Here is a 26490-nt window from a genome sequence, read left to right on the forward strand (position 1 = left end):
CTAAAATTAACTAGATTGGGTTCACACTCCAGGAAATGTTATGTTCCCTATGAACTTTTTTTTGAAAAGTCGGGTATGATACAATAAGTCTGTTTTAAACTTACAAAGAATTGTAAAAATATGATAAAAAATTTCCATAGGCGGTTATGACCGAGCTTGAACACTTTAAATATGGTAATGTCTGACATTCTCAACAACAATAGTCAATACTTATGCTGTATAAAGATGTCCATACAAGAAATTTGAAATCTAAGCCGATTAATGCTATTTTTTTCAAGAGAGACCATGAACAATACCTATATAATATGCGGAGTCCGTTTTAGGAATACCTGGAGAGTAAGTGCCCAGACACAATTGATAAATTATAAAAAATATAAGATTTAGAATCTATAATTTGATTGAGGAGAAATTTAAAAGAAAACCCATAAAAAGAATTGACTATTTTTATGGAGGAAAAGTTGAACAAAATAAAGAAAAAATGTCATTCAATGAAAACCTGCCCTGATTATATGTATTGCGTGCATTATTCACTCATGACACATAGCTGGCTTTTACGATAGGGTAATTAATTATGATTGTCCTCTTGCTTTTAGTAAATTTTGTTATTTCTTTAATTAAATATTACAACATTTGAAAAATCCTCTTTGTGAATGAATGAAATAAAGAAAATTACAATTTCGTTTGTAGGCACAATACGTTTCTTGAAAGTTCAGAACATTTTTTTTTTGCTTGATGAGGCATTATATGTGTTCAATTACATTTTAAAACGTTTAAATTAGTTAGTGTTAGACAAAGGACAGTCAGATATGAATGAGAATAATCAAACTTTGATAAACATTATTTAACTGACAACTAAAAGGATTTATATGATCAGTTGTGGTATATGAAAATGGTGATTATCTTAATCTCTCATAAAATAAAATAATGAAAATGATACAAAATCTTTTTCTTTTAAGGAATATCTATTTACGTATTCAGTATTGCACATTAGAGCGGTTTGATTTTCAACTCTTTTTTTTAGACTTCGAGTACAGCTAGTGCGGTAATGAAAGTTATGGTATGAAAATCATCTACTCAAAATTGCATCGTCCAAACAAGTCATTTTTAGGTCGCACATCTCGATCAAATTATAAAAAGGCAAAAACTCTTATTTAGTGAATAAAGATACCAAAAATACATTTTTAGTTATTTTGATAGACATAGTTTTTTACTACAAAAAAATTACATGAAGTTTTTTTTTCTACAATGTTAATATATGCACAACATCAAATCAGAGAGAGGAAAAAAGCTAGAAAAATAGTAATTTTGCACCAAATATCCCCTTTCTCTCATTAGTTATTGTCGGAATCTGGCTCCCTCACTTATCCAATCATGTAGTTAGTTATAAGGCTGATTTCATCATATTCATATTTTTACCTCCAAAAAGAGAGCCTAATGAGATATTTGTGAGCGATTGAGCGATCGCTCAGAAGTCCTAAGTCTATTAATAAGTGTAATATTTCTATAGTAAAATAGTAAGGTTGCGTAACTATGACGTCATCATTATATAATTTGCCCACACTATTAATTGCTAATGATTGCCTTTGTCGCCGCTGATCAACACCATTTCCGTTTCTTCGGGCAATGGTGTACTCTAACTTGCCTGCTACTAATATCCTTATAAAACTTCCTTTATATATGTATAATATAAAATTACATATTGTCATCTGCTACTCCAAATGACACCCTTCTTTTTAAACCATTACATAGTACCTATGTATTTTTAGCAAAACTTAGATATCCATCAAATTTGTAAGTATATATGTGTAGGTAGGTACATACATATATCTGTTACTCGACTTATGTAGATAACAACATCAGCTACACGTCTAATATTAAGTTAATGAAGTTTAATTAATTACTGTCACAGTTATACAGGAACAAACAACGCCAAAAATATGTAAAATAGGATTCTTACTTGGGTCCCCTTTTTCCTGGGTTTCTGGTGGTTTTTCAGCTATAGAAAATTTCTCGGGAAATATTTATTTTCTTGGGGAATCCTGCATTTAATTATTTCATAGTTTTATGTATAATCCACCAAAAATTAGCTTGTTCTTAAATTATTATTTAATTTATTTGTTTGTGGGTCGGATTGGATTACGGAATGTAATGTAACTGGACTCGTGAGCTCTCAAAAACAACCAGCACACTATTATTGATAATGCCACTTGATATAAGACTAGCTTAAAATTTATTAAAGCTATTGGTAATTTACACAGAAATACTTAAATTTCAGAGTATTAATTAATTAATTAGTAACAGGATCCTGTATTTTATATATTTGTTTTCCAGGATCCTGCTCAAAAACAATTTCCCGGGAAAGGAGAGTCCCTAATGTATATGTATATATATTTACTTAAACTCCCTTATCTATATAGTTCATTAATAATGTGACATTACTTTCAATTATTTTACGTTAAAGTACGAAGTACAGTATAGGAAACAAGAATTTGATCCCTTGTCGATTTTGTAAGTTTGCCCACTGATTACTATTTCTTATGGGATTGAGATCCGGAGACTAGTTATGCCACTCCATAACTTTAATGTGCTTTTTATTCATCCCCTTTTTGGGTCGTTGTCGTGCTGCAAGACAGATAACATGACTCTTTTTTCCGTCGCCAGCCCTGAAGGAAAGAGGCTGTCGCCCAACAGAAATCCATCCTTTTAGATGTTATTAGCAGAGAAATATCCTAAAAATATAAGGTCTGCAACTTCATGTTTGACGGTGGGGATAGTATTCTTGACACTCTACTCCGTATTTTCTTCTACCACCCACTTTTTGTTATGCATATAATGTATCTCACTGTTAAAATAAATGTACCATTCAAATTATAGAACATCAGTAGGCAAACTTACAAAACCGCCAAGGTGTCGAATACTAATCTTCTGTACTGTATACTTGTACCTAGTATTGTGCCAGTTCCCATTTAGGACTGAAGACTGCAGTACCTTCCCGTCCAGTTCAATTTCAGTACAGTCCAGTTAAGTCCTGCATATTATAAAGTTCGGTCTTTGATGAAGTAACTCAACTTTATTTATTTTTAATCAGTTCCAGTACTAACTGTCTGAAGGACCAACAGTGTAAAGGACTGGTCCCGAGAAATGATAGGATCAGTCCTAATCCTTAACTGAACCAAATGAATAAGGACTGACAAAACACTACTTTTACTATAAAATGCTTCTTCAATTCCATGTTTTGATTTATTATGTCTTATAACTAGTTTATGTTTTATCAGACTTTGTTTCATTTCAATTAATATTTTTAACAATAGATGAGAAATCGTAAATACATAACTACAGTTGATGTATTTATTCATTTCCTGTGACGTCGTTTGGATTTCTTTAATGACATTTTATATATGTACATATACTACTATATATTATAGTAGTATATACTACTATATATTATAAAAAGATGAGGGATCGGCAAACTGATCGGTATATTTATTTTATCCGTCTGTTATGATGATAGAAATAATGATTTGGCCTATTATTTTTGATCTCATATCTACATAACATATAATATAATCTATTACAGGAAATCCCCCTTCAAAAATCCATTAAAAAATATATTAGTTGTTGGAACTTGTTTGCTAATTGTAAATCCATTTATTTTTTTGTTAGTCAAAAACTCTTCTAATTTGCATTTATAAATCTTGTTATTAGCAAAAATCCACGTTTGTCTAAGCTTTTACTTCAAAAATTATAAAATTACTTTTAAATCTTAAATAAATCACCTTTATAAAAAATTACACATCAATTACAAACAGTTTATGCTCGAATCCTTCGATACTTATGGAGATAATTTATAAAAGCATCCCGAATTATAATCAATTGAAACATTCAATTTGTTTATACCTGAAATATACGTAAACATTGTCGAATAAGTTATAAAGGTTAATATCACTACTGCTGCAACGGTGTCTTCAATTTTTGGCAAGATCATCTTGCTACATTCAGTCAATGAATTCTAAACACATGAAATAATCACGCATGCAGCTTAGCTTGTTTTACTTAATTTTCCCTCTTGAAGGAAGGATGAAAAAAAGGACATTCATTGATTTTTTTTTATTGCCCTCGTGTGGGAATAAAAATAATGTGTGACTTTTCCTGGTCTCTAGAATTACATAGTACAGTCAATCCAAAAACATATTAATATAAAATACATAAGTAGTAGGGGGGTGCTGCAAGTTCCATAAGCCTCCATACAATGAACATCGAATGGACGGCAAAATTAGAAGATACCCAAAATGAGAAGAAAAAAAAGGTACAAGAATCAAAATTTCTTATAGAAAAACATAGTTTATAAATAAATAATAATGAAATTCTCCTCTTTAATGTAATATAAGTCGCCTAGGTGTGTCAAAATATATTATGAAGTCGAGTCTGAGCATAATCGACATTAGTTGAACGCAATGGACAACGCACTTGGGAGACATTATTCTCTTGTTTTCAATGTAGCAGTCCCTCCTAGACAAGGAAGTATAAATTATGTATATGGGCTTCAAAGACAATTTCTAGGTTAGATGGAGTAATTACAAGATTATAATGCTTTCTTATACTTAATCAGTGGAACTCTATCTGTCCAATTAAGGAAACATGAAAAAAATATATTTTTCTGAAAGTTTATTTTAGGTATTTTTTTTTTGAAAAATACTTAAGTAAATTTGTGGCATAGGAGCGCTAAAATTTACATATTACCCCTCCTCTGAAAGTCGTCCCATTGTCACATATCATAGTTCAAAGTACATGTACCATTTTGCAGGGGAGCAAGGACATCTGTCCATGTCGTAGATAAAATTGATATAAACTTTAAATATAGACACCAATAAGCATTATTTTTTAAAAAGAGCATAAAAAATACAGATTCTTTTTAAAAGTTCAATTTCAAATAGTAATTTATATATATATTTTTTTCTAAATAACATCATTCAATAAATATTGACATTATTAAAAAAAAAGGTAATTTAAAAAAATAGAACTATTCTTTACGTCATTCGATGAAATGTGAAAAAAAATCTAAAAACGCCGCTCTCGAGAATTTTATTTTCGAACAAAGTTAAATTATTTTTAAAAATATTTCAAATTTGAAACAAAGAAAGGAAGACATTGCTAATTAGTACTGACGCAAAAAATGATTTTAGAATTTATAAGTTCTTACTTTATGGCTTATACTTAACCAAAAGATCATTGAGGGAGCTGTTCCCAAGTTATTTCTTTACGGGTCTGAGTTAAATATTAAGTCTTTAAATTCAAGTACGAGTCAAATCTGAAATCCTAGCTGAATTAGACTTCAGGTCTGAGTCAAAAGTTCAAATCTGATTCAGTCATAATTTCAGAGCTGTGTACTCAGGTTCACACCTCTAGTCAACATTAATATTATAATTTAATTATAGATCTAAAAATACAAATGGAGCTTAAATAATAATAATCTGAAACAAAAGATGTTTGTGTCATAAAAACCAGCCGATATAATGGTGAACCGATTACAAATAGTTTGATATTATTTGGTAATCAACCAAAGTTGCCATTGATTACTGATGTTTTTCCTCTAAAAATATAATTTTTTTCAAATTGTCATCAAAAGTCTTTAAATTACTTTAACCTTCAAAACCAGACTTGGGGGCATAGGTGGTGTTTGAAATTTTATCAGTGAGAGGGGGCAAATTCTTATTTATTTACAGAAGTTAGGTATTTCTATATTAATAAAGCAAAGTTTGTCTGCCTATCCGTCTGTATATGATGATTAATTTTTGAGTGTCCGCTTAATATATTATCTTAGAACAGCGTGACTACTTTATTTAAAAAATAATAATAAAGCAATGAACGTGTGTTTCTTAGTACATCATGTTACAAAAAATGAATCTATATTAATTACACAAAGTTTGAATTTTTCTAATGTAGGAATATATGACAACAAGTCACCGGGTCACTGTATGTATATAGTGCTCCATAAACATATTTTGATCTAAGAAATAACAATGTAGTTGTATGAATGAAATATTGCAGGCGTGTGCACATTTAGGAATGAACGTGTATACAGGGGTAGCTGTATATAGTGCTAAATTTACATCAGTAAATCATATAAATATTTTTGATATCAGAAATAATAATCCATTAATGAAATATTGCAGGCATGTGTATTTTGCATGTATAACAATACTAATGATATGTTTGTTTTTGTTATTGGTATATTATGTATATATATCATAATTCATGTGGATTTTAAACTTGTTAAGATTTTAATTAAATATAAACGCTGGAAATAAATTTGTTTGCTTTAACTAGGGAACGCTCTAAAGACTAAATTACTTAATAGTCATTCCGAAATATCATTTTTTTTTTTCAACTTTAATTATTATTTTTTAATTCTTGAGGACAGAACATATTTTATATGAATTGATAAAAGTATTGAGTAGTTCTGTGTAAGTGTGCTGATGAAAAACAAAGAGTAACATTTTGACTTTTAGCTTGGGCTTAATTAATCCAATAAATGCTGGATACTACCGCTTGTAAATAATATTTTTTTTAAATCATGTACTTTGTACACTCAAAAGTTGATAACTCAAGGGGATCTTAACGCAAAAAGGAAGTGGTAAAAATATTGCTTAAAAAATTATCTAATTTGCAATTTTGAATAATTTTTTTTTGAAATATTTATATAGTTTTCTTTAAAATAATTCAAGAAATTATTAAATATATCTTTAAATATAAACTTAGGGATAATTATTCATAGATATACAAATGTGAAATTCTTCCAATTTACTCAACAATAAAAGTGGGTAATGAAGGCGTTGAAAAACTTATTCGTGTTTCTTAAACAAATGTGTCATATATTACATTTTGATGATTATAGGGCCCATTGCCCCTTCAAAGTCCACCAATGGTAGCAATAGTAAACCTTTTTGAAAATTTCCATTTTTTTCTTATCTATAATTATTCTCTTTGAATTTGACTACAAATCTATTTGATATGTGCAAATACTTATAAATGTTATAATTTTCATGATTTTTTAAAAAATTTGATCATTTATTGTAAAGAAACTATAAACCTGCATTAAATCATAGACTTTGTTATACGAGCCCTGAATAAAAAGGATGCATTTAAAGCAATCCACAATTGAATAATTATTATGATAAAACATATGACCTTTGAAATAGAGGTAACTGGTATTTAATTTTTTTAATGATAAATGACAATGAAGATTTGAGATAAAAATTACTATTGAATGTATCATTAACGTTAATGCGTGATGTGTGGTGTGAAATCGGGAGAATATGTAAAAATGTCACGCTTATTTCGTGAGACCTGCCTTATTCAAGTTGAAATCATTTAACCTTTAACTAGTGGCGAATCTTTCTGATTCAAGGGGTGTGCAACAAGGGTCCATGGTACCGGCACCAGAATGTATTTGGGGGACCCTATCTAGGATTTATCTTTGGGGATTGTTGGGATTTTTGACAATTTTGACAAAATGTTTGTCTTTTTTTGTTATTGCTATCAAAATTCCTTTTAGAGAATTTAGAATGATCCTATAGGAGTACAAAATGGGATTTTTTTCTGTTACAAAACGATGATTGTGCTTCGATTCGATATTAATTTTTAATTATGTTTTTCAGGGGTATTTACAGGAGATGGGCTTGATCCCCCTCCCAGATCATGGATTTTTTGTTCTTATTAGGCACACATTATTGCTCTACGGAAAAAATTTCAAATAGTTAATCGAGTAAAAAAGTACAAACTTTCCTTTTCTAAAAAAGTTAATTTTAGACCTGGAAAATAAAGTCCTGCGGACGTTTCTGTATTTAGACTTAAGTGCAACTCAAGTAATAGTTCCAGTTTTAAGAAACAATTGTACCAGGGCTTTGGATTTTCAGCAATGTCTATATTTTAACATTTAGTCATTGGCTGGAAGTCTATTTTAATTATATAAAATGTAATGGATTTGGTTCATATTGGGTCCTATTCTTTTTTTTTTAATTCATGCGGACTCCTGGAAAAGTAAAGGTTGTCCTGGTTTATGTTAACGCAACGGTTAACCACCACCCTTCTCAAATATTTGGTTGCAACAGATGTGAGCGATTCCTTTCAAATTCCATTCAACAATTCTTACCCATCTGTTAGTAAGGATGACTACATAATATAATAATGATACAGATATGTACCTATGTGTGTGTGTATAGTGTGTATCTAAATTCCTTTTAATAGGATTATGTCTTTGCTCTACATAAATGCATATCCATCATCCAATCACCTTTTATAATATTAATAATTTATCGGTTATAAGAACATATTTATATAAAGATGGATTCATTTTATTACCTTGATGTGTTGAGTCTATGTACATACACTGTAGAACAAAAATATTACCAAATCAAATACGAGTACTACTAAGTATAAAAGTGCGTGTTTTTAACCTTGAAATAATAAAAATATTTTAGATACTGAAAGGGTTACTGTGGAATGAGTGAACATTATATTATTATTTAAGAAAGAGAGGGAAAAAAGAAGAAGAAACGTGTCCATGTAATGATGATGTCTATACCTTAAATAGATTTGGACAGTTTCTAGTACATATATAAATATAATATAATGTATTTAATTGTGTGGCAAGAGTAGTATTTTTTGTGCTTGTACGAGTATATAAATGAAAGGAAAATATAGGAGAGAGAGAAGGAGGAAAAAAAAGAAGATGGAAAAAAATAGTAAGAGAGAGAAGGCAAAGATAGTTGGCCTTAAAAAAAAAGAGAGTGCGATTCACGCGTGCTTAATCTGCCTGAATTAAACGGCCTCTTATTTTTAATTTCTGCGCTCCCTCTTCTTTCATTTGATTTCATTTCTACTTCTAATTCTCCTTTTTTTAAGTGTGAGTCTTCCTGGATACGTCAAATTGGATTAGTCTCACATTTACAATTTGACAGAAAAATATTTCGTTTATTTATATATTCATAATTGCTAAAACTTAAATATACTATGGTGTTGTTTTTGTGTATCTCATGAATTATAACCTCTCAGTGTTTGACGATGATGAGAGAGGAAGGATTCCATCTGGGACTCCCGCCCACGCCCTTCCAGGGAACCTCTCTCGTTACTACGAAGCCAAAAAGTCCCCTGCTTTAATTCTTGTTCCTCCTGGATGGAAAAGATTGATCCTCCCTGAAAAAGTCGTGTACTTCTCACCCTCAGGGATTCGTTTAAGAAGTTTAGCGGACGTCAAAGACTACTTAACTACAGAGGGGACCTGCAAATGTGGTCTCTCTTGTGGAGTATTCCCTGATAAAATATTTGACTTTGATTATAAAGTACGTAATAACTTGAATCAATACTGATTTTTTTTGTTCTACGTGGAGTTACGAAAAAATAAATAACAACTTTTAACCAGTCCTTTGATGACTCAAGTGTACATACATACATAATTTCACAATAATACAGGTGTAGGGAAAAAGCATCCATGGGTATACAGAGAGGGAAAAAAAAACTTCATTAAATTCAAATTCCCTAAAATAACAAAACTATTTGTAATTACTTATTCTTTTTTTCTTTCAGAAACAGTCTGAGTTAGGTACATATGAGACCCTTAAATTACGCAACAAGTCCTCTTGTCAACACAACGAAGATGTGTCAAATATATCATCCATTAAATCGCACTTACATTGTCCTAAATTTTATGATGAAAAGAAATGTAAGTTTTGAATAGTTCAACTCGCACATGATATATCTATATACTCGCACCTACCTATCTAATCGTCTTTTTGTCATTCTTAAAATACCTTTAGTTAAGAAAAAGAAGAAGAAGAAAAATAAATCTACTAATGGCCTAGCAATGATTGAAATAATTAAGGCAAAGGAGGCTGAGAAACAAAGGATCAATGAGGTATGTATTGCTGTCAAATGTATTGAAATCTATTATGTAGATGTTATTCTTTTGTTTATAGATTATATGCGAGCAAAAGAAAGAATATGAAGATCAAATAAAAGTTACGAACCCCGGACTTCCTCAAAGAGTGATCCAAAACCCGGATGCAAATCCGGATAACAGGACTTTATTTGTACAGAATGAACAAATAGAAACAAAAAATGTAAGGATCCTCTCCTCACCCCAACAACTGCAAGGACAACGCTATTTGCCTGCTACTGTTATACCACAAATAACTCCTAGTGCAACTCACACTACCTTAGTTCATAATCAAGGATATCATCAAATGAATTCATCAGTGCCGGGTACTAAAGTAGTAACCCCTGTTCCAACAAATATTCAGACTACGGTTCCACAAAACATGCAGATTGTTTCTCAACCTCATCAAACAACTATACAACCTGTGATGCATTTGATCAACACTATAAACGGCCCTGTTCTCATGCCCACTCTTCCCATGCAATCCGTTCAACAGCAGCAGCAGTCACAGCAACAACAGCAGCAGCAAGTTCAACCTCTTTACGTAACTTCTAATTTGAAAAAAAAGAAATCAAATAAGAAGACTAAAAATGCTTCCTTTGAGTTGGGAGTAGCACCATCAACTCCTCAATGCATTATTCCTCCTCCTACTCCACCACCTCCTCCTCATCAACAACAGCCACCTTTCGTAATTGGGAATAATGGAAATCCTAGTCCATTTCACGGGAATTCTAGCATCATTTCTCCTCAAAATGTTGTAATTAATCAAGGCTCATCTCTAATGAATCCTGTTATTTTGCAAAACGGGTTATTAATGCAAACTCCAGGCCAACAGCAAATTGTTTATAATCAATTTCCAGAGGGGACATCATCCATCGTTCAATATTCTCAGCCACCACCTCAGAGGAGTCTTCATGTTCAAGGACAACAACAATCGCAATTTTTTCCTAAACCATCATCTTATCCTCAAACGTATATTATGACCAATACAGGTCAATTAGTTCCTTCCACTTCCCTTGCACCGCAAATGGATATTATTAACAACAACAACAGTGGTTGTATTAATGGAACGACTCTGAGTAGTAATAATATTAATAATAATCATCTTCCGCTAACTTCATCCCCACTTCCTAGTCCTACAAAGAAACTCTCCCCCAAAAAAGTAATGTCACCACCTCTCTCTCCACCGAAACTGACAAAGGAGATATATGACGATACCATTGATTTTGAGACAAATGAATCTCTGGAGGAAATAGATCGTCAACACAATATATCCTCCCCGGCACATCTTCTTCAAAAAAAATTTAAAAAGAATCATCACTTTCTTAAAAAGAATTCTTCACCATTAAAGACGTCATTCCTTCAGAGCAATCAAGTGGATAGCTCTGGACTTAGAGCCACGCCACCACATTCCTCAAGCAGTGATAGCACTTTTGATGCCCTGGTTGCCTCTGTTAAGGATCATCCTTCCTACAGGAATAAAAATAACTCTAATCGAATCCTTTTTGTCAATTCTGATGACTCAGATTACGAGGAGGATGAATATGAAGAGAAATTAAGCAAGAAAAAAACTTTATCATTGCAGAAGAAGAAAAGAAAAAAACGAAATGCTGATGATTTGATTATACAGAAAAGTAATTCGATTAAACATAGTGATGGTAAGCTTGACAAAACATATTACAATATTATACATACTTTATAAATAATGTAATTAACATCAGGTGAAGATGATTACTCGTTGGATGATAGCGGCACCTCAGGGAATTCATCTCATAATGCAGATGATTTTAAGATAGGTGACTTAGTATGGGGACCATTTGGAGCATTCCCGTCCTGGCCTGGGAAGCTCATCAGAGGAGCTGATGAGGAGCAGAAAGTGTTAATTTGCTGGTTTGGAAGTAAAGCAATAACTGAGGAGGATCCTACTATTCTTAAAACATTGTCTGAAGGATTTGATGCGCATCATAAAGAAAGAAAAAAGATGCGAAAGTGAGTTTTACTCATATTCTCATGCGTAGGAGGCATTTATGCTTTACAGACCCACTAATATTCGTACAATCACTTTGTTTCAAATTTGCTATTGCTTTGCTTATTGACATATAGGCAAAATTGAAGGAGCCTCCCTTAAAAGTTATCATATCCTAAGCCTATGTTCATATTTAAATACTTAATACATAGGTATTTACGACAATATGAGTTCTAGAGCTATGTAAACTTTTTTTTAATAAATATTAATCATTCGTTACAAAATATTTTGAGGATTTTTTATTCTATTTTTGTGATGAATATAGTTTTTTATAAGGCAGGATCTTTATTCTCTATTTATTTTTTAGGAGTCGGAAATTAAATGCCAATCTTGAAAAGGCTATTCAAGAAGCCATGATGGAATTGGATAACGAAGAAAATATGCGATGCTCTTAACTATTATTTTGGGTGATAAGAATATTTACTATATATTATAATTTATAGTATAATGTGCGTATTTATATATTTTACAAAATATGAAGAAAATTGTATTTATTTATGCTTGTGTGCTAATTTTATAAAAAAGGAAATTTATTCCTTTCCACGAAGAATTAAAAATTGTATAATTTGTTAATTATTATTATTTATATTTATAATTTCTATGTTATGTTATCTGAAAGTTTATCCTTCATTTTCTATTGAAAAAAAAAAATTAATGACAAAGTATATGTATTAACGTTTCGTGTATAGTTGTTTTCATCATTTCAAATTAGTAAAGAAATGATTCATTTCATTCAATAAGTCACAAATTTTGTACCCATATTCACGATCAAGTCAGGATGAATTAAATTTTTTACCTTTAAACCTACTTTTTTCCTTCTTTTTATACACTTTTATATGATTAAAAAAATATTTTACTAGTTATTTGTTTTTTTCTACACCACAATTGAAAATGCTTCCTTTGTAAAAGATTTTACTAATAATTATTTCTGATTGCTGTGCATACAGGTGTACTGTGTTTTCTATATTAAATATTTACTTATAGTTGTTAATTTAATTTTTGTCAGTTTTTACTCCATATAAAAATATATTACATTTGTATACCTATATACCATGTATGAATATATATTCTATGTTCATATGTTTGGATATTAACTTATCAAAGAAACTCTTTATTTCGTCTCCCTAGCAAGTTGCTGTTATTCTTTTATAAGGTAAGAAATTAAAATGACCAAAAAGGACAAAATTATTAATCGGACATAAAAATTATAATATAATTTGGAGATATGAGGAAGTAGTGATTACTTTTATTGCTAGGCTACGCAGAGTCACAGTCCTTTGGTGTCGACTCAGTACTTCTTACATGTCCATGTCGTCTCATGAACTCCCCCTTCCCCCGAGTACAGTTACCTTAATTTAATTCCTTCAATATTTTCCTTCCGTTTTTAATTGCAGGATTTGAAAACTTATACAATTTTAAATTGAGTTTTATTAACTTTTGGTTCCTATAACGGACATACACAAGTAATTAATATAATATAATCCTCATGTATACTATCTATAGTGCCAGAGTTTTTTACATATTAGGGAAACTTTTACTGTAATAAATATGTATGTTCAAAGTTCATTTGCTATTATCGCAAAAATTTAAAAAAAATATTATAAGAGATGGTCTCAAGGGCAACAAAGTTAAGTCTCGAATCTTTCCTTTCGATTACAAGAGTTGTATCAAATTTCACACGTCGGTACTTTAACTGTATCACGCGCAACCTTTCCTGTAAAAAGAAACAGAAAAAGACTTGAAATCAATTGATAGTTTGCCCAATAAGTCAGTGATACCGACTGCTATTTATATCTTAAATACTCCCAGATTATCATTGCCTTATTATTTCCCCACAATTATAAAAATGTATAATTATGTATGTAAATATATCATAATAATATTTTATTCGATACTGTCTTACTGTACATTTCTATGTAATCAGTAGCTTAGTTAAGATTTTTAAACTGATGTAAAATCTGGAGTGCACATTACCTAGCCCTAATGTCGTCCGTACTGTAGATTAATAAATGTGTACTCCTAATTAGGACTAAGGTGCACTATATATATATTATTTATCTCGGTCATTAATAAGTAACTGAGTAATTGAGTAAGTAATTCAGAATCCCAAGGAGTAAAGTATTTTCCAAAACCCGGACACGAATCTAAGTCAAGTTTTGAGACTAAAAAACTCACTTTTATTAAAGTATCAAAAGAAAAAGTATTGTATATACATATATCAGAAGTATTACAAAAATGTCTTTGGCAGATTCAAATGTAGGGGGATTCATCTAGAAATGAATGTTTTCCATATTCAAAGTCCATTAGTTGATACATCATTGATCATATAAATAAATATTGCTCCAGGACAGAGAACAAGTTTTTGTATTGCTATTACAGCATACTATTTGTTTCTTTGTAGTGTGTTGTGATCAATTAAGGGAAAATTAAAAACTTATTTGTTTAAAAAGAATCAAGTTGAGATTAACAACAAGTACCTTTTTACTTGTGTATTGATTGTCTATAAAACCCAAATTCGATGTTATACTATATGGATTTACTAGGAGGTAAAATACTATACTACCATAAATTGTTCAAACTTAATTTTTTTTTGAAGGCGAAGGAGGCTTCAACACTCTAGGGAGCAGTGGCACTGGACCCATAGGGCCTTTGCTCTCACCCTTTCTTTTTTTAGAATAGCAGTTAGTGTAATATTTCTATAATGAAATTGTAGAGACCCCTGAATATGATGTCACCATGATATCATTTGGGCCGGTCCCATCTGTAGTTATTTTCCGTTTCAAAACTCCGTAATCTTATCGGGAGTGAGTAGTGATACATAAAACATGTCATCCTGTATATACAAATAAAGAAAACTAAAATGAACATGGTAATCCTGACAATTTGAAGAATGTTTGGGAGGAAAGCACCTTAGCTGTCAGAACGTTTTATTAGAACAGCTTCAAGCTGCAGTGAGAGGTTGAAAATATACGCAAATCCCACTCCGAATAAAGCTGGGACATACAGGGTAGAATTACTCCGATGTCGATCCTCAATTCTACTCCCATTCGAGAAAGGACTTACACTTATAACACCTGAGCGAGCCCTCATTATTAACTCCCGTCTTTTATGAGCACAGACACTAGTTATCACTTTATACTTAGATGTTCCCCTCTCAAGAGTTCATTAATAATAATAGCAAACTTCAAAAATAAAAACCTGTTCATATTCCCAGCTATAAAAAACAACTGCTCCAGCTTTTATGACATATTTTATACACCTCTGGGAATGAGCTGCTCAATTCTCGTGCTCTTGTATTGCGTATTTCCTTTACCAGAAGAAAAAGTAATACATCTGCTGCAGCACAGTTTCTTAATTTGAAATATGAAGTTTGATAAAAGCTCCATGATGTTTATTAGTTTTTAGGAAAATTTGGATTATGCTTCATTCTTAATAATTTATTTTGAAAATAGATAATTTTTTACTTACGATAATATTACAAACATATACTGTACATTTGTTGAGTACAGTATAAATTATTTATAACATATACTTCGTTTATTATATTGTTGAATTAAAAAAACAGATTTAAAATAGTAATGAAATTGTTTTCTTTGGCAGTGGAATCGATTATTGATAATTTTCCAGCTGAAAATCTGCTCTCAGTTATAAACAAATAATCCTTAATTTATTAATTTTCTTCATAAAATTCAAATATTACATCTTTCATATATCCACCATCTTATGGAATTTCAATCGTTATATTATACTTATTAAAATATACTTCTTATATAAACATAGACTCAATTTTCAATTTTTATGGTTTCCAATGTCCACGTAACCCTATGTTGAGTTTCTATTTAATGTCGTTACCTTTATTGTATCACACAACCTTCCCTTCAAAAATATACAGAAAAATAAGCCAAATCAGTTTAATTGTCCGCCAAATAACTTAAGTCAGCCATATCGAATCCTATTTAGTTCTTAAGTACTTCCATACTATTATTTCTCCACACATTTTTAGATGAATTGCAAATATATATAATATATATATATCCTACGTAGTATTTTATTCAATATTTTATTATAATATTGCTTAGTAATATTTCATTAAAAGTGTACTTATACATTTCTATTTGTACATGATAGCCATAATGTCTTCATAGAAATAATAAAATCTCAATATATATTTATGCGTCGAGGGATTAACAAGAAATTGTATAACTATCCTTTTGGAAACAGATAAGTTATAACTGATTACTTCGTTTATTTATCAAAAATAATAATTAATTATGCCATAGGCACTTGACGTATCAAGTGGTTGAGGGAATCGACAGCTGACAAAAAAATAAATTCCTTATTTTTGTGTTTATGAGGTAAAGCCGTGATATATGTATTTTGAAATATTAAAAACTTCCAGGAACGAATAGGGCGAAGGCCTTCCCCAAATTTTTGAAAGTTATATTTAAATAGCAGCGCTACTTCAAATTAAAAATTGCCTCTTATAGCCCTGTGGTGCCATTGATTTATTCCTTCATAAGTTGTCAAGGACACAAAATGTAAGTACATAGATACCATTGTTTAATAGAAATAACAAAAGTGAAGTGATCTACAACAATGGAATTAAGGTTTGCGTTAAAATATATATATATATGATACTAAAATGCGTGATATCTCGAACTTGATAAAATAATAATTTTCATTAAAGTACATGAATGCCTCACCCAATTTATGATAACACGACTACTGAAACTAAATTATACAAATGTATTTTTTTATTTTTACTCATAAAAACAATACCTTTTTTTTAAAATAAGAAAGCATGTTTTATCTGGATAAGGCACTTCATTTCTAAATTTAACCACATAACATGAGGTTGATTTAATACTATCTAATAATACCAAGTAATAGGATATTATGATTGTGTATAAAAAATACAGTTATGGCAGGCATGGATTACACAAGAGTTCCTGTATCCAATGATTGCAGGTAGGGCTAACTGCTGTATTGAAGTGTCAAATGTTTTGTATGTTCTAAAAATTAATCAATTGGTCATTCCTTTAATAGTGATTAGATTGATCAACTTTCAAATGTTATCAGACGGAATTCTTTGTACCTACCTACGCTAAGTCACTGAATTATTTACTCAATTATACTGAATGTTAAGAAATAACAGATATAGAAATAGTAATACAGTGGATTCTGACTTCCCTAATTAGGAATATATATATTACTTGATTTGCATAAGCTTTTTTATGTATTTACATAAAACTGGTGAAGAACACAAACGACCAGTCGTGCTTAAAAATACCTGAAAATGTTATTTACATCATCAAGTTATTTAGGGAAATAATTCTTGCACCTATCAGGGACAAAAAATCCTCCTCTTTTCTCTTAATTTTTTTTTACAATGCGATAATTTTTCCTTCGTAAAAACAAAAATTCCTTGATTGGGGGGGGCTCGTATCTACACCTTCCAAAAAAACTTGACGATCGACGTGGGCATGAATTTTGTAAATTTTAATTCGACTCAACTAGTTCTCCGCAACATTTTTGAAAGAGAGAGAGAGGGGGGGAGGGGGAGTTGCAATAACTAGATTCGTAAATAGTAAGTATTCCGGGAATGTAAAAAAATAAACCAAAATCAAAATGGTGAACCTAAAGGTTCGAAGAATGATTGAAAGCTTAGCTGTCATGTTGTTTAATTAAATTAACTGCGAATAGTTGTGAGATTTGGAACTATGGAATTATTTTTCAATAATTGTAAACTGTTTAAAAATTGCTAGTTATAGTTCAACAAATCAACTTTCAGAACACTGATTAGAAGAAAAAAACGCAGAAAAATTGACGGCTAGTGCAATCCATATCTAGTATACACACATTTAGGAAATATTTGAGATGGTAATCACTGATTTTGATAGTTTTTTGGTAAGGGTGTTTATCCCGACAAAAAAACAACAACAACTATGTTTGAAGTTTTAAACTTATGCTGGAGGGTCCGTTTCGGAGTGCCTCAAATTTTGGCCTTTTTCGAATTATCCTCGAAGTTCAGTGCGACATAACTCCTCTCAAACTCACCTTATTTCAAAAATACTTGCTTAAAAGTATTTACAAGAAGAAGGTCTTTAATCTAATTTTCATTAGAGAATAATAATTATGCAAAAAAATTCCATGAAAACATTATTGCAAAATATTAAAGAATGGCGCCCAAGACAAGTTTCAAGATTGATTTTGCTATTTTTTTTTGGTATGAAGTTTAACCTACTTATAAACTATGAGTATGCAAAAAATTAGATTCAGATCTTAATGAAATCATCTTTCTTTAGTCTTATTTTCTTTGAAAAGGGTCATATTTTTCATAATAGTAAATTCTTAATTTTCTTGAAAAAAAAAAAAAAAATTGTAATAAAACTTTGTAATCCAGTATATTTATCTGAGTTATCATTAGTTAGAGCTAACAGGCGACAATACACACTTGGGTCTTCTAATACGAAAAAAATGACAATTTTTGTAATTACTCATTTATTATTATCTCCTCCAACTATAACTGCAATGATATCATCACAGTACGTTTATTCCAGTGCTAATTAATTATATACTTGAAGGCACCTTTTAAACGAGTATGCTATTCAATGCCAACACTTTAAAGCCTTCTTAAACCTCCCAGGCGATAAAGGAAACTTTCATATGGCTAAAGTGTTGCATGTTTTCATAGCTGGTCATGTAAAAGTCCAACAAACGGAGTTTAGGGGAAAATGAAGAATTATTTTTACTATAGTACTGAGCATAAACTTTTAAAGAAGAGAATGAGCATTGTAACCATTCCTGAGTTCATGCATGTACGTAGGAAACAATTACATTACTAAGAGTTTGTAAATAGAGCTATGCAACCCAGTCGAGAATTTAGTTGGTGATTCTTTAGAAATCATTCACTTACTCTGGATTACTCACAGGTAACATAAAAGTGAGATATAATGGGTAATGAGGGCTTCCCTGTATAATAAATCTGGACAGATGAAACAATAAAGTAACTCGAAATTTTTATCACCTGCATGGTCTGGCATAAACTAACATTTTTTTTCTAAAAACTGAATATGGGCATGTACTTTGGATATTTCAGACATGTTATTGTCTGTTAATCGAGTGACGAGTTTCGCTAGACATTACAAAATCAGTAGTAAGAACTCAAATGAAATATTCAAAGTGATTTTATTGTACAAATAATAAAAATATGGGATTTATTAGGATATGGAATATTTATTATCAATTAAAATTGATCTGTTGATAATAAAAATATATAGAAAATAACTATGAAAAAACTAATAAACAGTTATTTTTACGATCAAATCTAATACGACTGATTTAAATGAAAGTTTTAATGTGATGTTCCTATAAAAGGAAAAAAAGCAAAATACTAGGATAAAACTTTTATTGGTGTAATCATATGTCTCATAAAGATATCGAACCAAACTTATAATAATCAAAGCGTTGTAAAACTATAGTTTCAAACATTAAATCTTCGAAAACCAGTAGATTTCTTGGTAAGTAAGAAGTTATGATGGGATTAGCGGTTTTACAATTTTGGTATTCTGCGATTTTTTTTTTCTTTTCAGTATTCTGTTATGGATGTTGATAAAATAATGAAATCATTCTTTTTGTAAGAGAAAGTTGTATGATGAATGATAAAAATACATATTATTTGAGATGATTATGTATATTTATAAATTGGAAAGTTTAAGAAAGAAGGACATTCAATTCTATATTTTTTTCAAAAAATTATAGAATTAACTATTATGGCAAATATTACTTTTTCAATTATAGGCCTAAATAAAGATGATTCCAATGAGATCCCAACATAATTTTTACATAATCATAATGTATATTTAGGTTAAACTTCTAATAAAAAATTGGCAAAATCAAATTTGAAGCTTGGATGGGGTGCGATTCTTAATATTTTGCAGTAATGCTTAATAATTTTTTTTGAACAAATGTTATTTTTCAATAAAAGTTAAATTAAAGCAGATGGCTCTTTTGAGTATTTTAACCCATTACAGACGATATTTATTTAGGGCAATTATTAAAAAAGTGGGATATGATCTATTTATTTATGAATGATACAATAAAATTACTTTTAAAAAAATTCTAAAAAGACACCAGGAACCCCGATTGAACTGGTTAATTAATGAACCTATTACCAGTATAAGAAACATTTATATGTAAGAAAAAATATACGATATGGAGACAAATTTAGATTTAAGCTTGAAAATCTACGTAAATATGGATTTATTTTGTGCTTACATGAACTTAATTTCAAGAAAAAAAAATAATAATTACTAGTATATAAAATATATTACTGTGTACATTGATTAATTCTGTGAAATGTCTCACAGAATACCATATACAAATCACTGGACTATGGAATGATAATGTATGAAATAGATGTTCTAAGTAGATCAGGTTAGAGTACAATATTCTAATTCATTTCTTATTAGTATTATTCGTAAATCTTTCAAGAAAATCTGGATTCTACTAAAAACAAGTTAATGAATAACCAACCAAATTTAAGGAGATACTTGTAAACATGTAAGGTAGCAATTTCTTAGAGGACGCTCGTTATTGGTCTCAGATTTTGTATCAGCAGAGTGATCAAATTTTTTGAGGTATAGACATTTGCTCTGATATTTTATATGATGCAATCAGAAAAAAGGACAGAATGGAAAATAAATTGTTTTTCAACTTTTTTGGCCAGGGAATCCTAAGTTCACAAAGTATTAGCACTTACAGGAATGAACGAATGCGTTTGTTATGATTTATATTTCTTAAAAAGATTAAGACACAAAGTTTGCCTCCCTGGTAACATTACATTAGGTAAAAATATAACATAATTTTTACTAAGGATCGTCAAGTTTGTCTGTTATGAAAATTGCTTTCTTTTTTTAAAATGATCAGCTTGCTATGAAGAGTTTAAAAAGTTTAAGCACATACATTTATAGTTTTTTTAATGTTTCTTTCATTGATCAAATGGAATTGCACTGATTAAGTATAAACAAACATTATGGTATTACAATTACTCCATTGAACCTACGAATTTATTGTCTTTGCAGTCCATATACGTAATGTATATTTCCTTCTCTAGGAACGACTGAGTAACGAATATATGCTCATAGAGTTTAAGGGAATAATTTCTACCAATCACTTTGTCCATTGAGCTACGTTGCTCATTTTGTCTATTCAGAATAGCAAGATTGATTTTTTACTTCAAAATCTCCTTCAATTAATCGTGAAATTACTATTTTAAGAGGTTTTAGGAGCTCTAATTAAAAACAAATGGAATAGTTATTTCAAAATAGAGCATTGTATGAAAATAAACAATTTATGTTAATAGAATTATTTATAAACTCCTTTTTACTTGGAAACAAGAATCACTTCAGTTTGTATCAACATTCAAAAACTTTAACAAATGTATTATAACGTAATTTATTAGTTTTCAGGCCGACAAGTATACCTATTTTTAGGTATGAGCGTTGTTAATTTGAAATTTGCTATAATAATTGAAAAGTTTTACTTCAAAACCATAAAGATTTTGTTCTCTCTTATATGATTAAATTTCAAATATGGAAAAAAAAGAGAGAGCTTGCAAGAGGGGCACCCGCCAGGGAGATCCCCTATCTCCATACCTTTTTAATTTGACACTTGTACACCTCATGGAAAAAGTAAAAAACAATCAAATGTTTGGAATAAATTTTTAAGGGAAGTCTTATGTCAATTTTACGCAGATGACAACTACATTTTTTTAGAAGGCGCTTTGGAAGAGGAATTGAAGAATAAAGCAAGGTGATGCCTGTACGAACGTTTTAAAAAGATATCTGGTCTTCATATCAACAAAAATAAAACAATCCCCCTTTGTTTGTGAGGGTGGAGGAGATTTTGGCGAAGAGGAGAGGAAGAAAGAGCATGGGAGCAGAGGAGAGGGTAGTAATTGAAAGGAAGGCGATACTAGAAGGAATCATCAAATATGAGGATCTTGTGGCCGAATTAAAGGAAGACTGGCCTAATCAAATTGCAAAAATGCTAAACAAGATGAATATTAATATTTAAAAAAAAAAAATCGACGACATCTTTTAATATATTCTTACCAAGAGCTGTAGCAAGGCCTGAGAGATTTTGAAAATTTAAAAGATTTTACCATAATAAGGCTGTATCATGTCCTTTATTTAGATTGCACTGCACAGGAGAAAAAAGGAAAGGAAAAAAATCTTAAATATTTTTCAATCTTTAAAAAGTGTTAGACATAGTAGGTAGAAACCTATGTACAAGCTCATATAAACTGCAAGACACTTTTATGCAATAATGTTATTGGAAAATCCGAGGAGTAAAGGCTTTGCTCTTTTAAATGTGGTGAAATCGACACGCAACTTCATATTTATACGTCGTGTGAAATGACGAAAGACTTAAGGCATCTTGATCTAAGATCATTGCGAAATTACAATTAAGGTAAAGGGCATGGACTTTCCTTTTCGGACCTATGGAAGGAGGCAGGGAGGCGGCCATAGTAAGAAATTTAATAGTTTTAATTAAAATGATTAATAAAATGAGGGATGCACGAGGTCTTTGGAGCCGCTGAAATGTCGCATGCCTTTTTATCTCATATCAATTGGATTTTTAATAAAGGAATATGGTTCATACTTGAACTATAAAGTATTAATCATTTGTTTGTTTTCTTTAGCTATATTTAAATATTTTTTATAATAATAGCTGAAACATGGGGATGAATATTAAAAAAAAGAAAGAAAAAGCAAAAAAAGAAAACAAGAGAGAACTTCTTGAGCCGAGTCACATTCATGATAAGATTATTCTTCGAATGAGAATAAACAAAATAATAGGGTTTTTTTTTAAAAGGAAAAAGAGACGTTGTGAAGTTGTGAACCTCAAACACATTGGAAAAATCTTTCAGTACTTTATATTATTCTTTTGTCGCTATAAAAATGTGTCCCACTCTCTAGGTACAAATCCCCGAATGGAAGAGAAAAAGGAAAAAATAAAATAAACTTTTGGAAATAACCAGAAATTAATTATGAAGCTTGCTTCCTTCCCTTGCAAAGTGTAATAAGGGAAGTCCGGTAAATAATATCTTACAAGTTTCCAACTTATGCTTTTTTTAAATTTATGCTCACGAGTATGTCGACCATTTCCACAACATTTCTATTGAGGAGACACATAACTAATCGAAACTTGCAATAATTATAATTGGCTTTCTTATTCACCCATTAAAGTTGATAATTATTTGGGATAACAAAGATTTTGGGGATATAAGATCACTTATTTACTATTCTAATGAGATAATTATATATTTTTTAAATCTTAAAAAAACCCTTGCGACCTTGCAATATAATTATAATAATAATTTAATTATTATATAATAATATATTATAATTTTCCCCCTTTGTTTTATTTTTTTATACTGTAACAAAAGACATTCGCGGGTTTTTTGCTTTTGTTTTACTGTATTCCTTCAGTTTTTATGTATATACAGCCGATGCGTAGATATATGTATTATTTTGAAAAGTTATTATTCATTTTTGCTAAAAATTTAGCATGAAGTGTTTAGGAGCATTTAAAAAAGTATGTAAAATTTTGTTCATCTCAGACCATTTTTTAACTTTTGGCCTGATTAGCTTAATAAAATTACATGAAAAATAAATCAATATATTCATGGTATGATTCCTATCTCCAATGTTACATTTTCCGTAGACATTGGACCTTTGCAACGATGGAAATAAGAAAGTGGATGCTATTGTCACATCTCAACTTTCCCCAGCTGTTCTTCCCAATAATAAACAGGGACATGGTCTTTGTCTCTGTGCTCCATAACTAACTAGGTTCTATTATACAATATGACAAAGGAGTTATAAATAAGGCAAATATACATTCATTTGTTCTATCTTTCATGGATCCACAGACTTGAACAGCACAAGGACTACTGACACGTTGTTAAATATAGGCCACATCTCTTTATTTAATCTAATTCTCCGTCCATATACAGCTGATATTGCATCCAAGAGATTAATTCCTTTGTTATTTTTAGAAACACTAATATAAAATTTCAGATTCATATACTTTTTTTCAACTCTATTCTACTTTTTTGCTTTAGAAAATAGAACATCTTTGCAACTTTTTGAGAAGAAAAAAATAATTGGAATGTTTAAAAACTTATTCCGAGCAACATCAAGGATAAAAAAAACATATCCATTTGAAATTTAATATGTATAGTGTATACTTCATTCTTTTTTTGGTTTCAACTTTGCTATATGTAATCCCTCTTTTCTGTCAAAAAATTTCTTATGAATACAGATAACATTTTCCTCGGGATGACGCTTGCTTTGTATACAGTAACTAAATTTTTTTTATTATTTTTGGGAAATTATATTTATTATGTCTTATAAATCCATTTGTTGTAGTGGCAGTAGCAGATATCGTTTTTTCAAATTTCTTGGTATAAGTTGCTTAAAAATAACAAGACTATATATAACATATAAGTATATATAAGTATGTTAAAGGATTAAAAAAAAAAAAAAAAATTGTAGGCGATAATTAACTAAATTTCGTGGGTCTTTTTCTTTTGATTTCAGTGATGTATTATTTTTAATATTTTTTTCGATAGCAACAGAGTTATTTGATTTTCGTTGTTCTTAAGTTATAGAAAATAAGAAGGAAATGTTATGACGGCTCATATAGAGCAGGAGCATGCATAGAAATATTTCCTCTTTTTTGTATCCTTCTCTTGTTTAATCCATGATTAAGAATAGTGATGCTAATCGGGATCAATTTGGTCATGTTAAAAAAAAAGAAACCAAAATTAACTAGGTAATTTGAATAATTTTTTGGAGAACAGCTTAGTTGTCATCATGTTTCATTAAATCAACTGCAAGCAGCTGTCACGAGGGTGAAAATGACATAAACAAGTATATGTGCGAGAATGACTCTGATGGTGATCCTCAATTCTAATTTGAGCTCAACAAATCTAACTACAGGTTACTCTCTGTATTTATGAGTACACACAATTTTTTGTGAAAGCTTTAATCCTGTGTCCAGAAACCCCAGAGTTATCGAATCTGCTGAGTCAATTTTTCTAATTAGCTGGTCAATTGCTAAGATAAATAGTGTGTTATATAACCTCGTTTAATTTCAAAGCTGTTTACATCATTTGAGTATTTTGTGTAGACGTTACGTACTGCACTAATGCTATTTTAAATATAGAAAGTTTTCACTGTATAACAGTAATTCATTTTCTCTCCCAAAAAATCGTATAACAGGCAGTTGATATTAACAATAGTCCTTATTCAGAAATACCGTGTTTTCTACTTATTATTTTGCCGATCGTGATTTTTTTTCTTCAAAATTTGGATATTTTGAAATTTTGAGAGAAATGAGATCAACAATAAGGTCGAAAATTATTTTTGTCAATTAAACATTTATAAATGAAAGAAAAAAAATGGGAAAACAATATTTAAAAAAAAAAAATTATTATATAATGTAACATTTTTATTTATAGAAATACACTAAAAATACTTTTTTTTCTTTTTTTTTCTACAGAAGTACAACAATTTTTTTCTGATTAACTAAATTTTTGTAAATACAATATGAACATTTGATACAAAAAAACAAAACAAGTTAAAACACCTCCAAAGTTAACAAATCAACCCGATATTTTCTACATATTTTAGCATGCCAAGCGGTAAGGTAAAAATACTTATATTATGCCATTAAAATTTGATATGTTTCTTCGATCAGTAGTATAATCTTTCTTATCAAAGGGGGGTATAGGGGGGTTTCGTGAGACCTCTTTTCCATAAAAAAATATCTTGTACATACTGAGAACATTTTTCAGCAATTATGCTGAACTTGTTACAGAAACTATTAAAAATTTGTACTCTTCTTTGATAATTACATTTATTAAGTCTTACTAGGGCGTTCGAAAAGTATTTGACCACCTACATGACAAACGAATTTGTTAAGTTGTAATCAAATTTTTCCATTTATATTAGCTGAATCTGAATTTCTTAGCCACCGAAAAAGTGGTGTAACATTGTTATATGTTAATAATTATTAATAAAAATGTACGCAAAAAGGTTAGAGATTCCAAAATTGGTCCGTACCGGCCATAGCAACTCTGACATTGCTTAGAGAGAGGGTTAACTGTCATACAATGTAAAAGGTAAGAAGCTTTTTATCAAATGCTGATAAGCAGACATTTGAGGTCAATCCAACCATGAGCATGTCAGTGTTTGCTAGTAAGGCAAAGGCCAAGTCTTGCCATAGATCCACTTCTAGGAAGAAGTCTTAGGTATTCCAACATGATGGTGGTCTAGTGTATTCAACAAATATGGTTCAAGCCTGAATGAGAGAAAACATGAATTTCTGGTGCATAGACTTTTGGTCTTCCTAGTCTCCTGATCTTTATCCGTTGGGTTTTTCAATATGATGGCATTTTGAGTTCAAAGACTGAATGAGTCCACCAAAACAACATCAATAACCTCAAACTCTCTCTGGA

The 26490-nt window shown here is 30.2% G+C and overlaps 1 protein-coding gene across 1 annotated transcript; it reads left to right on the plus strand.

The window, feature by feature from the left end:
- Positions 1–8587: 8587 nt before the first annotated feature.
- On the plus strand, positions 8588–13058 carry LOC121114680 (uncharacterized). Its single transcript, XM_040708714.2, has 6 exons — positions 8588–9341; positions 9586–9721; positions 9816–9913; positions 9975–11592; positions 11656–11923; positions 12268–13058. Exons 1-6 carry the CDS (start codon positions 9036–9038, stop codon positions 12353–12355), a joined length of 2514 nt encoding a protein of 837 aa, XP_040564648.1. The 5' UTR covers positions 8588–9035; the 3' UTR covers positions 12356–13058.
- The last annotated feature ends 13432 nt before the right edge of the window (positions 13059–26490 follow it).

Source organism: Lepeophtheirus salmonis, chromosome 3 (genome assembly GCF_016086655.4).
Source record: "Lepeophtheirus salmonis chromosome 3, UVic_Lsal_1.4, whole genome shotgun sequence".
Classification (NCBI taxonomy): Eukaryota; Metazoa; Arthropoda; class Copepoda; order Siphonostomatoida; family Caligidae; genus Lepeophtheirus; species Lepeophtheirus salmonis.

Bases quoted from the DNA above. Each gene is read 5' to 3' on its own strand.
- LOC121114680 (XM_040708714.2), top strand. From the start codon at position 9,036: ATGAATTATAACCTCTCAGTGTTTGACGATGATGAGAGAGGAAGGATT. The intron at 9,342-9,585 runs GTACGTAATAAC...TTTTTCTTTCAG, and splicing joins TATTTGACTTTGATTATAAA to AAACAGTCTGAGTTAGGTAC. The intron at 9,914-9,974 runs GTATGTATTGCT...TTTTGTTTATAG, and splicing joins AGAAACAAAGGATCAATGAG to ATTATATGCGAGCAAAAGAA.